We start from the raw sequence: 12592 nt of genomic DNA on the forward strand, positions 1-12592 counted from the left end.
AATGTATTTAGGATACAGGCTCTTTATTTGAATGTTTTGCTGTGCAGCATTTTCTTATTTGTATATTAAATGACTCCAGCAACTATTTTTTTTTTTCACAGTAGCTGGCATAGAGATCGGGATGCGGACCGGAGATATAGAAGGTACTCACGCTCTCGCAGTCACTCAAGAGACCGACATTCACGTTTTCGTCGTCGGAGGTAATTCTTGAAAGTGACTTTTTATCATCAGTTCTTACAGAAACTCCCATATTTATGAAAAAACTGGTGATGATATACAGTTTAGATGCCCTAGAATGGGTGGTGAAAAACTCTGGTTCTACTTGCACCATGTTGCCATTCTGGTGGTAACTGTAGTTGCAGATTTATAAAAATTTATGCCACTTCCCAGTGTACTGTAGTGAGTGTTGTTAGCTCATTGGTTTTGGTGTTAACTAGTAATTTTACTACATTATTTTACTTTGTTAACCATTCAAGATATCTTGAGCATTTCAAGCACACTGTATGTTACTTTGGTACATAAGGATTTTAGATTTTATGGAGGCATACGCTGCACTTATAGTTTATCTTAAGGTAGCATAAAACCTTACTTCAAATATTCATGGAAATTAGAAATTCACTTGGGCTAAGTGCCCAACAGTTGAGGAGAGGAAGTGGTTTAAGTATATTTCAGATAGTTGCATTTTTAGAATTATAAAAGGAAACTTCATTGTTCACCATTACCAACTAGATTGCTTACCATGTCCTTTATCCTCAGTTATTCAAGATCACGTTCAAGGTCCAGGTCGCGTTCAGGAAGAAAAGGAGACTGTGTTTCAGATCTCCGTGATAAGGTACGTGTTTCTGGCAGTACCTTACAGTTTCTGAAACTTACTGTTCTTGTAACCTTTGATTTTGGATTTGGATGTTTAGAAACAAATGTGGAATGTATTCATTTCACTGTCAGGTGTCATACACAGGTACAATACTGATGCCGAAAATACAAGTCAGATCCATATTGCATAATGTAAACACAATATGTGTTCAGAATGATTTTTTAATATATATCTACATTTACATTAGTGTTGATTTGTTCACCTTATTAGTGACTGTGATTATGAGATTTTCATGAATTATTATTATTATTATTATTGCTAAGTAGTTTAGCTAGACCATTGAGTTAATTTATATAGCTTTTAGAGGGCCAGTAGATGTGAGAAGAATACATTTGGAAATGTTGAAGCTTATGGAGATTTTATCTTTCTTTTCCAGGTTACGAGAAAACGGCTCCTTGAAATTGCACGTCGCAATGCTGTGTACCTTATGCAGAATGGTTGCCTTCCACCTAGTGTGGAGCAAGAACAGTTGGTGAAAATTAAAACCGGAGGAAAGAGTGTTGAGGAACTTACAGGTAATTAGGATGTATGTTCAGTCAGTATTCTTAGGTAGATGAAAAATCACGTATGTTTTTTAAAGATAAGTGGAACCTTTCCTTAAGCTAGTTGTTGTTTTCCTTAAGAATGGTCATTGATTTAGTCAATTATGCTCTTGATATTTGGAAGGCAAGCAACAGTTTTTTTATCCTTAGAGTTGTTATTTATTTTGATTGGTATTGGTATGAAAGTTAAAGAAATAGTTATAAATTTATTATTTTGATTGTTACCTGTATAAGAATGAAAAAACTGCCGTATGATGGAAATTTATATCGTCTGGTAGCTGGAAGCAATTCATTCAAATTACAGGAGATCCACATTGCCGGTCATTATTCAAAAAACAACCTATGTGTAAAACAAGTCATGTACTTGTAAATTTTTTCTCATGTTGGCAGACACTTGGGAAATTTTGTGATATTCTTTTGGGCAAGATTAAGAGGAAAGTGCAGTAAAATTTGTCACAGTGCCATATAGTGAGCTAGAATGTTTGATGCCAGTGATATTGTTTATTTATTCAGTCCTTCATAGTATACAGTATGTGGCATAGCTGTGTTACAAAGGTTATTGTTGCTCTGTTCAAAGTTGTTTATTCTTCTCAGTACACACGTAGCAGTTTGCTGCAACAGCATATTCTGTCTCTAGTCTAAACATTCCTGAATAAATAGACTCCTACTGTATGTTTGTTTTATAGAGAATAGTGAAATGATAGCAAGAATATCTTTACATGTGTAGAGATACAAGAATTAGATGTAATCCATTATTTCAGATTTTTGTAAGCAGTTAGTAGCCTCGGGTAACTATAGTGATGCTGAGCTAAGTGATCCATCTCCCAGTTCAGATGAAGATGACAATAACCCTGATAAACCTTTCAGCTGTACTCGTCATCCCTTCAGCGTCAGAGACAGCAAGCCTATATTAATGAATATCAGAGTAAGTTCGTAATTCTCATTCTTGTGAGTTTCATCACATGAACACTCTTGTGGTACTTAATAAATAGCCCACAAGACCCAGTCTTTGTATGTAGAGAATTTAGGTCAATAGTTTGGATGTCCAGACTTCAAACAAATGTTAAGTTTTGGAGGTAATTAAGGAGGGAAACTATTTAAGAACCTTCATATTGTATTTGTGTATTTATTAAATTGTATTAATAAAAATAATAGTGAAAGTATTATTATTATTATTATTATTATTATTATTATTATTATTATTAATTATTATTATTAATATTATTATTATTATTATTTAGATGGTGAAACCTATTCGTATGGAACAAGCCCACAGGGGCCATTGACTTGAAATTGAAGCTTCCAAAGAATATGGTACTCATTAGGACGTAAGAGAAGGTAAAAAGAAATGCAGAAAGGAGAGATCTCATATATTAAAAAGAAAAAAATAAATTAATAAATAGATAAAAATATATTAAAATGCAAGGAGAGTAATATTAGGGTAGTAATGCTCTGCATCTTCGCTTGAACTTTCGAAGTTCCAATTGCACGACCTGCTTTAGCTCTTCGTTGGGCGAGTCAGTAGAGTTGTGGCCTGGCAACTTGCTAGGCCCGAGTTTGCCTCTCCGCCCTGCTAATAAAAAGTTAGAGGAATTTATTTTTGGTGATAGAAATTAATTTCTCGCTATAATGTGGTTCGAATTCCACAATAAGCTGTAGGTCCCGTTGCTAAGTAACCTATTGGTTCTTAGCCACGTTAAATAAGTCTAATCCTTTGGGCCAGCCCTAGGAGAGCTGTTAATCAGCTCAGTGGTCTGGTAAAACTAAGGTATTCTTTTAACTCATGAAGACTGTTCCATAGTCCATCGGTGTGAGGAATGAAGAACCTCTTGAACTAAGAAGTTTGACAGCAAGGCACAGTTACTGCATATGGTGCTGTTGTTCAGCAAATCTGGTTGCTCTCGGCAGGTAAAGGGGATCAGGGATCATTGTGAATTTGAAAGATCTCTTATTAAAATACAACTTATGGAAAAGTGACAAACAAGAGACCATTGATGGATGGTCCAAGTCATAACTGATAATCTTAGGAAACAGAAACGTACCACTCTATCTGAAAGACAAATCTCTGGCAGAAGCAAACATCCGCACCAGAGAACAGTATTCTAGTAAAGGAAGCACAAATTACCTAAAACAGGTTGCGGTGATTTTATCAGTTATAAATGTATGAGGCCTTACGAACTATACCGAACTTTCGTGTGGCATTTGCTGAAACTCTCATTAGAGGTTTCTCAAAAGTAAGATGTGAGTCAAAAGTTACACCTAGAGTAGTTAAAGCTTCAGACTCATTCAGCAAAGTTCCATCCACCTGAAGGGGCGTATGGGTTGGAAAATCTGTACTAGATCTGCTAATCAATAGTGTTTTCATGTTACTGGAGTTCAGCCTCATACCCCACCGACTACACCATTCACTGATCCGGTCCATGTCCCGATTAAGGCTGAATAAGAGGTTTTTACTTATAATAGAAATAGATTATATATTTTTATAAGAATAATATTGTCAGAAGGTAAGAAAATGAAGGAAAGTAAAAGCAAGGACTATGATGAATAAATTGCCATGTTGGTGCTTGCCGTCACCTTTCTATCATAGTGCCCTTTTTAAAGCTAGTAGCCTCTTAACTTTTTAAAAAAATACAGTACATATCTTATGGCATATACATTCACTACATCTTCAAATCACTAAATGAAATCCTTACACTCTCAGAGTTTTGTCAAATACTGTATTTCAGTTCTTCATGATAAAAGTTAGAGCTTTATTACAAATCTATTCTTATTTTGATATCGTTCAATATTCATATATTTATCGATAAAAACTTTACAAAAGTCCATGCAAACAATAGCAGATCTTATCAGAAGTCATGCATCGACAGTCATTCAGGCTGGTTTAATAAAGGAAAAAGCCGGAAGTCGTAATATGTCAGAATTGAAATACCTTCCTTAGTTATTTGTTTTTGTTAAATATTTATGTTAGCAATGAATTCTCTTCAGAATGCTCCAATGTTACCAACAAAAACTAACGCAGAACGCCTAGCAGATCATGCCAAGCTTCGGGAGCAGTTTCCTGTCTCTAGTGGATCCCAGCATCGTAACAAAGGTAAGATTCAGTTGTTACACAATTTACAAATCATCCTTTCACTTTTGCTTTTGCATCTGGTCAGAAATGATTAACTTGAGTGTTTGATTGATGTCTTAATGGGTTGATATATAATTACAGTGTGGTTGAAACACCTGATAGGAGATTTAAGATATACTTGATGAAGTTAATAATAGTTGTGTATTGTAGTATTCCTCACCTGTCTGGAGTTTTTTATTTTAATTTTAATTTTAATGTACTCTCATTACTGCAGTTATGTACTCTTTGTTAGTAGTTTTATCTAATTTCTTTCAGCATTATTATGACCATATTTGTGGTCTTGAAAATCCACAGAAACAATGCATTCTGCCCATTATTTTTCTTAAATTCCATGAAAGATGAGCCATTAATTATGTCTTATGTCCTTCATGTATGAAAATTTTATATTAACATGTTTGTTACACACTGAAATTCACTTGTGCATAAACTTGAGAGGTTATGATTCACTAAACAATGACAGCAATAGTATTTTCTTGTCAATGGAAGTGTTATTTGTGTTAATATTAATGCAGTAGTGAAAATGTACATTGTAAAGGAAAAAGTGTACAATATTAAGAAAAAAATTAATTAGGTCCAGTGTAGCCTCATCTGATTTTTTTTTTTTTTTTTTGCAGGTGAAGTTAACACCACTGAGGATAAACTAAGAACAGGTATGTGGTGGACAGTATTGTTTTGAACAAATATGTATCTTTATTTTTAAATCAGATATTGAGAGTGCTAATGATTTGTAAGTAGTTCTTTTTTTTCATGTGAAAATAAGGTTGTTTTGACATGTGATGAATGCATTTTTAAAATGAAGCTGCAGACCAGTAACCTGACATGATTGTGATGAAGCTGAATTGTGGAAGGGAGATTGAAAGTGATGTTGTAAGGACACACTTCACACAAGAATACCTTAATAATATGTATAAGCTTACATTAATACCTCTCATATGGTTTTCCTCAACCACACCTATTAAACCTAGACTAGCCTAAATACATAAGAGGTTCCATAGTCTAGGTTATTGTAGCTAGAGGAGAAAGAATGTTGAGAACTATTGTGTGTGGATATATTAACTTGAAACTGCAGCAGTAAAGTTGAAGTACTACGTATAAATATTTGGACAAACTTGACTAATAGGGTATTCTTAATACAAAACAATAAAAATAAACAGTTCAGTGAATATTATTTATCTTATATTGGTATTCTTTAAGTGGATGATGTCTTATTTCTTATGTACTTGTTGCAGATAGTGGTTGGGTTCCTGTCTCACCAAAAGAGAAAAACAAGAAAGAGGAGGATAGTGTGTTCTCAAAAGAGAAAGCCCCAGTAAGTACAGGAAATTTAACAGTTTTGTAACTTTCTGTCCTCACATTAAACTACTTAAAGGTGCAGTTGGAAAATGTTGTCCTCAAACCTTTGTATAATTTGGTCATAATACGGTTGGCTTCTTTGGTTCTGAAAGCCTTTTCATATTGTACAGTATGGTTTAAGTTAGCAATTGAAAAGGGAATATCTGATATCATCTGTGGTCTGGAGTGATAACCAGACAACTTTAGGTTTGGAAAAGCATTTTCAAGTGTAGCCATTGTGTGAGTACCGTGCAACCCCCATTAAAACTTGTGTTCTTATATGAACTGATTAAGTTTTAGTAGTAGTTACTGAATGAGGAACATGTGGTCATAGTCAGAGTTTGTTAACTGATTGTATAGACTGATAGAGGAAGCAGACATGGCTAAGACTCATGCCTGAAAAACAGCCAGGGCCTCCTGCCCAACAGAATCACTGGCATTTCTGATGAACGTAATTGAAGTTCTCTTACCAGTGGATCAATAGATTTTGCCTACTCAGTTGAGGTCTTGCCACTGATATTAATGAGTGATAGGATTTGCTGACAAGATCAAGGTTTTGCACCTGGAAACCACCAGCAAGGGATTTAAACATGGCTGGAGTTCTGTGACTTACAATTTCCTGAATTGGAATTTGTTGCTTATGACTGCTGTGCTAGTAACAAAGATTATCTTAAATACAATAACTGGCATCAGTCCTAACAGACCCTCACAAACCCTGTGCTAGATTTAAACTTAGGTCAAGAACAGCGGTAGTTCCTCCACTGTAAGGAACCATACTCGCTGACATCCAAAAAACTCTGAAGTGAGAATCTGGTTCCCGGTAGGGATTGCACTATTGTTAGCCTATTATAGAAATAAGATTCTCGAGAGTTGCTTCAATTGAGGGAAGACAAATTTATTACTATCATTTTAGTTCTCTGTTCAAGACTCAGCATTCAGATGTTGTGCTAAGAGTGTTATGGACTCTGAAATGCAGACCCTGTAATTTATTGTCTGTCACAGGTTTTTGCCTTACATTACATTTTCGTGTTCACTTTAAACCTAAGCGTCCTTGCTAATCTTTATCCTAATATTTATCTAAGTCAGATCCTTGGTTTCAGTCACATATTCTAAGCGGTTTCTTTAGCAGTTTTTTCCTCCCACTTAAATTATGAGTTTACCCATGTAAGTGATGTAATTGGTGTGAAGCATATTTTCAAAATAAAACTGATCTTTTTTCAGTACAAATTCATTCACACCAGCCTTGCTGATTGCTTGCAGCTATAATTTAAACTAAACAAAAAGTAGGTTCTTACCTATCTGGAACCCAGAATCCATGGGGATGCATGTGCTGTGCGGTTATCCAGCCAGCAAACAATCTTCTATTTTAGGAACAAGCATCTGGGATGCATTAAGTTCACAGATGTGGGCTGTGTAATTAACACCTTTCCTTTCAGGTTATTTTGCAAAAATATGTAAAAATTAAGCAAGTTTTTAATTTATTTTTTTAGTTCTGTAAAAGCTAGTACTGTATGTAGTGCATAATTATTGTTGAAAAATTATTAAAACTTAGGAAGATATTAAACTTTTAAATATGTCATATTTACATTCCTGAGTTAACTTGGGAGTCATAGACTACACTATAAGTTCATAGTGTAAACAAGGCACACCACCATATATTGACAAAAATGCATACTAAATGTTTCATTTGGGGAGTGGAAATATAGAAAATGGAAATTCATCAAAGAACAAGTCAAATCAGGAAGATAGAACTAAGTAGGAATATTTTACAAGTATTTAATGACTATTCTCATGATTGTAAGAAGAATGCGTGGTAGTTAATTATGAGAATACTGGGGATAATCAGGGAAAGGGTTAATGGATTTATACTGACAAAAATTTGTTCTTTTCAAAAACTGTATTTCCTTTCTCATTACAGGCGGTGGACATCTCTCAGATTGTATCGTCACGTCTCAGTGCCATGAGGAAGTTGCAGGACAATCCAAATGATATGGAAGCCCTCAAGACACTTCATAATGTTCAGAAGGATGTAAGTTCACTTAACAGATAATGAATTAGTTGGATAGATAATGTGGGTACAGGGAATCTGAGCCGTATCTTCTGTTGGTTGTTATGAAAATCATCTCTGCATTTTTGATAACCATTATGCGAGTTCCTTAAAAAATTTAGTTTGACCACACTGCTGAAGACAATCATACTTTGCAGACATTTTTTGCATTTATTGCTTCTGTTTTAGTTGAATTGTGAATACTTTATTGCACAGCAGTACATATTGAAAGTGACAGCAAAATTTACACCTGAACATTAAACTGTTTTTTGCATTAAAATCCATGTGATGAAATTTGCAAGATCACTTAGTATCATTAGTAGAAAACCAGTGTTTTTGGATATTTTGCCACTAGTTTTCTTGAAGGTTCTGACGATGAAATCCATAGTGGTTGTTCAATACTATGGAAAAAGGATTGCTACATAAAGCTCTCTTAATAAATTCACAGATAATGGGAGCTATCCAAGCACCAGGAGATGGTTACTGGGAAACCTAAGGGTTTGGATTTAGAAGGTGTACGTAAGATACTCCTTTGTATTAAGATGTCATATTTAGTAATCATACTTTTTTTGGTAAGTCTCCAAATATTTTAGATGACTCAAAACCTGTATGTCAAGTAAAGGATACACTATAACTATATTCAAAAACTCTGTTTCCTTCTCAAATAAATTTATGATAATTCAGTTCCTCATTTGTGAGCATTTCATATGTACTTTGTCAACTCTTCAGGTTTTCCTGGCAGTAGGTCAACACAACTCCTGCTCCCAGCAATTGTACAAAATGACTGATATTTCATTCCTGCCCATCATTGAATTAAAAATATAAAAATATTTCATACAGTCATTACACTGTGCTTAACCATCTTCAATTATGTTTTTAGCCATTTTTTTTAACATACGGTACTATTCAGTGTTGTTCTATCAGATATTTTTTACACAAACTTTTTTTCTTGTTTTTTATTTTCAGATGCAGACTTGGGCTTTGAGCAAACAGGAGCCAGGTCAGTTTACAGGATCAACAGGTGTTAAGATTTTGTCCCAGGAAGAATTGTCTGCTGGTCAACAAGCATGGGTGAGGAAGGTAAGGTGTACATGGTGGGTCATTATCTTTAACTTGATTCTTGTTGGGAGCTGGATGTTGCGCTGAGGCTATGTGCATATAGGGCTTTCTGAATTTCAAAATTATTAATTTTTTTATTTTTTATTTACTTTTTTGTCATGTACAGGAAGTACTTCATGAGTCCAAGGACCTAAGGGACCTAGAGCTATAAAATGTGTCACTCTTTTTGGGGGTTCACATCTGTTACACAAAGAAAAGTATCCTGATAAAGGGAACCTATGGCTCAATGATTATTGGCTCCCATAATTTACTATGCATATGTCCCTCCCTCCTCTTCCCCAGACTCCTAACCCTTTTTTTTGGGTGGGCACATCAGAGAAGCTACCTGAATTAAGATCATTACTCAGATCGAAAACAGTTGCTGTAGCTAGGTTAGCTAGGGCCCTCTTTCCTTTTTTTATTACAGTTTTCCTTGCCCTTTAAAGACTAGTCATTTTTATGAAGAAATAGGGAGGGTCGTAAGATTCAATTACTTTTTAGAACATGAAGGTGAGTTCAAATGCACTGCATGGTTTGTCACCCTCTATGTTATTTTACAGTGTATTGGTTTTAACTAATGAGCTGAAAATCATTTTAGTAGAGAAGGTATAGAGGTGTTCTATATATACCTCAAGGGAGACTGAGAGAAGAAAAGCATTTTGAGAAATGTTATCGGATGCAGTGGCCATTTGAGGTGACACTTGGATGGTGGAGGCCTAAGTGGGAATGTAGGAGTGGACAGTCTTGGTTTTGCAGAAGTGATTGAAGTGTTAGATATGAGAAGAAAGAAGATTTAAAATATTTGGAATGTAAATGCTGAAATATGGTTGCTTTGAACTTAATGGTGACCTACAGATTTATAAGAACACCCCACACGATAAAGTTCTTGAATGTATAAAGTGCAATATAGTTCATACAGTAAAACACACGTTAATGTCCTAATTCCAACCAAAACAAATGACAAATCTTGGTAATTAATTCCTTGAGTAAATTTTGTCAGAATGATGATTTTCAGTTTTCCCTGTTAAGTTTTAAAATTATGTAACTTGCCAAATGAGATGTAAGTTTTATTTATATAAATATCTGTATGTATGTATGCATGCTGATATGTAAATGTACTTACCTTTATTTGTGTGTATGCTTAAACACGTGAATAGATAGGAAGTCAAGCCTTTCATAATAGTAGTAATAATAACAGTAATAATATGCACAGCTCAAGTTGTGGGAGCATATTTAATGTAACATCAGAATAAAGAACACTTTTGAGACATTCTTGGTTCCCTTTTAGGTTTGTGGTCTTTCTTCCTGGCTTTATTATCACTTGTTTGTCATGTAGTCACATCATCTTTTTGCAAAGTGGTTATCTAATGTTGGATGATGGTATTTATAGGTGAAAGGGATTGTAAAAGATGGATTTTACAGTCTCTTTCTAGCTCAGGGTTACACCAGCCCCCGGACTGTTGTGTTTCAGGTTTCCACTTGCCAGGTCCATCCTGATGACGTAGTGAGAAAGCTCCTCAGCCTTCAAGATGCTGCGCTGCACCGTTGGAAGATTCCAGAAAATTTAGGACACTACCAGGGACCACACTAGTGAAGTACTTGAATTGTGACAAGCAATTATTGAGTGGAACTTATATCACTTTCTGATAAAAGTATTTTTTAATGCTTGGTTTAATGCTTATATATTTAAAGTGGAAGGCTGTAGCAATTTTATTGAACCAAAGAGAGTGTTCCACTAAGTTCATCATTAGTTTTGGTCCGTGGTAGTGTCTCACAGCTAAAGAGAAAAGGCAACTGCAAGCCTTATAATTTTCTTCTTCGAGGGCTCACGCAGGATAGGGGCCAGTGGGACCATGAGTGGTACACTGACCCCTAGCCTGTCGTGAGAGGGATCTAGAGGAACAAGCTCTCATGAAACACAATTGATCCAATCATTGATTATCATATTTCAGAATCTATAGAGTACCTAAATTACCTTGAATTGCAAATAGAGTTCAAAAAAGGTAAATCACCATGATCAGAATGATAGACTGAGTATCACTTGCTGGCCAGTTTCCCTTTGCCCCTGGCCAAATGAAGAGAGAGCTTGTTACAGATCTGTCCCTGTGATCGCTCTGTCCCATTAGTGCTTCGAGGTTCTGGCATCCATCTGCTGTGGGGCCAAAGGTGTGTGGCGTCGCGTGGGGACGGGTGAGTGAAACAACATAGTGGTGAGTCAAGGGAATTAGTCATACATGTTGCATCATTAGGTTTGTCATAATCTTTATTTTATATTTTTTTGTAAAATGGGATCTGGTCATGAAGGAATTTTTCTTCACTTGGACTGAAGTATCTATAATTTAAGGCTTTTTTAGTACATTGAATTTTAGGCAGGAATAATTCTGACGACTAGATAAAATAAATGGATAATATAATTTTAAGAACATTAAAGAAAAGGAATGATGATTAAATTTTCATTAGATTATAACAGGCCACTGACATTATATTAGTGCTCATCTTATGTTGGATGTTGAGATGATAAATTAGGAAAATGGAGTGGATGTCAATCTTTAAGATTTTAGTGGCATATACTTCTTCAGAAATGTCGCTTCTGTGGACGGACAGACATGACTGATCTGTTAATTATTTGTTAAATAATTATCCATTATGCATTTAAAAAATCAAACATTTTGTATGGGGTGTATATAAAGCAATGAGGGTAATACTCCAGAATGGCAGGTTACTTGATATTTTGTCTGTAACATAAATATGTTTCACCACGAACCCATCACTATATGCTGTGATATTAGTGCACATTCATGGTCTTTGAATATCTCAGACACTGCTGCCTCTACAGATAGAAGAAGAGTGATAGTACAGTTGTACATGTGCCACCTGGAGCCTCAAATACCTATCACTCACATCTTCATTGTGCATTGTCTGCAGTGTTGCCAACAGCTGAAGCTGTCTGTATTCTCGGGCTTTCCACAGCAGGATTGCATGAAACCCATTTACTGTATTTTAGTAATTCTTCACGTACTTCACTTTTTTAACTTTTTAGTGCGATATTCTGTGATCATCACTTGGTTTCTTTTCCTCAGTGAGTAGTTCTTTTTTGCTAGCCTCAGTCTCTTAGGCAGCCAGGCTCTAGCCTTCAGTTTCCATCAGAGGGATACAACTGATATACAGTGTGTGGATATGTATATATTCTTTGGAACGGTAATAGCAGCAGGGCAGGTATGTGGAATCTTTAGAGATGTAACTTCCAGGATGCCTAAAAACTTCATCTTACATATATAGTAAGTGTTGTCTTCTCCTGGGGCACTACACTTTCTTATATGGAAGAACTTACGTTTACTCACATAAAGGATCTCCCTGTATCTTTCATATTTATGTGCTGGCTAGAGCCATGGTTTCGTTATCTATGTTAGTCCTCAAGAGGTGGCTGTAGTTATTGAGCAGCTCAAACTTTCCTCCTAAATTGAGATACAGGCTGAATTGATTTTTTTTTCTTACAGACCCACCATTTGTAAAAAGTTCCCTCCTTTCAGGCCCAGTTATCCTTCACAGCCTCATAGATGAAACACAAA

The 12592-nt window shown here is 35.4% G+C and overlaps 1 protein-coding gene across 10 annotated transcripts in view; it reads left to right on the forward strand.

Annotated features, from left to right (window-relative positions):
- Positions 1–12592, forward strand: part of LOC136834273 (protein Son-like) — a 31614-nt gene that overhangs the window by 10792 nt on the left and 8230 nt on the right. For 4 of the 10 annotated variants that reach the window (XM_067096633.1, XM_067096636.1, XM_067096634.1 and 1 more), the window contains 9 exons: positions 102–200; positions 757–832; positions 1251–1389; positions 2178–2341; positions 4402–4507; positions 5161–5196; positions 5776–5855; positions 7797–7907; positions 8892–9005. In XM_067096633.1, the coding sequence (XP_066952734.1) occupies positions 102–200; positions 757–832; positions 1251–1389; positions 2178–2341; positions 4402–4507; positions 5161–5196; positions 5776–5855; positions 7797–7907; positions 8892–9005 (925 nt within the window). Of the gene's footprint in view, positions 1–101; positions 201–756; positions 833–1250; positions 1390–2177; positions 2342–4401; positions 4508–5160; positions 5197–5775; positions 5856–7796; positions 7908–8891; positions 9006–10494; positions 11234–12592 lie in introns of all 10 variants that reach the window. The other 6 variants (XR_010851709.1, XR_010851708.1, XR_010851707.1 and 3 more) reach the window with 6 other exon arrangements.

The sequence above is a fragment of the Macrobrachium rosenbergii genome, chromosome 53 (genome assembly GCF_040412425.1).
Source record: "Macrobrachium rosenbergii isolate ZJJX-2024 chromosome 53, ASM4041242v1, whole genome shotgun sequence".
NCBI lineage: Eukaryota > Metazoa > Arthropoda > Malacostraca > Decapoda > Palaemonidae > Macrobrachium > Macrobrachium rosenbergii.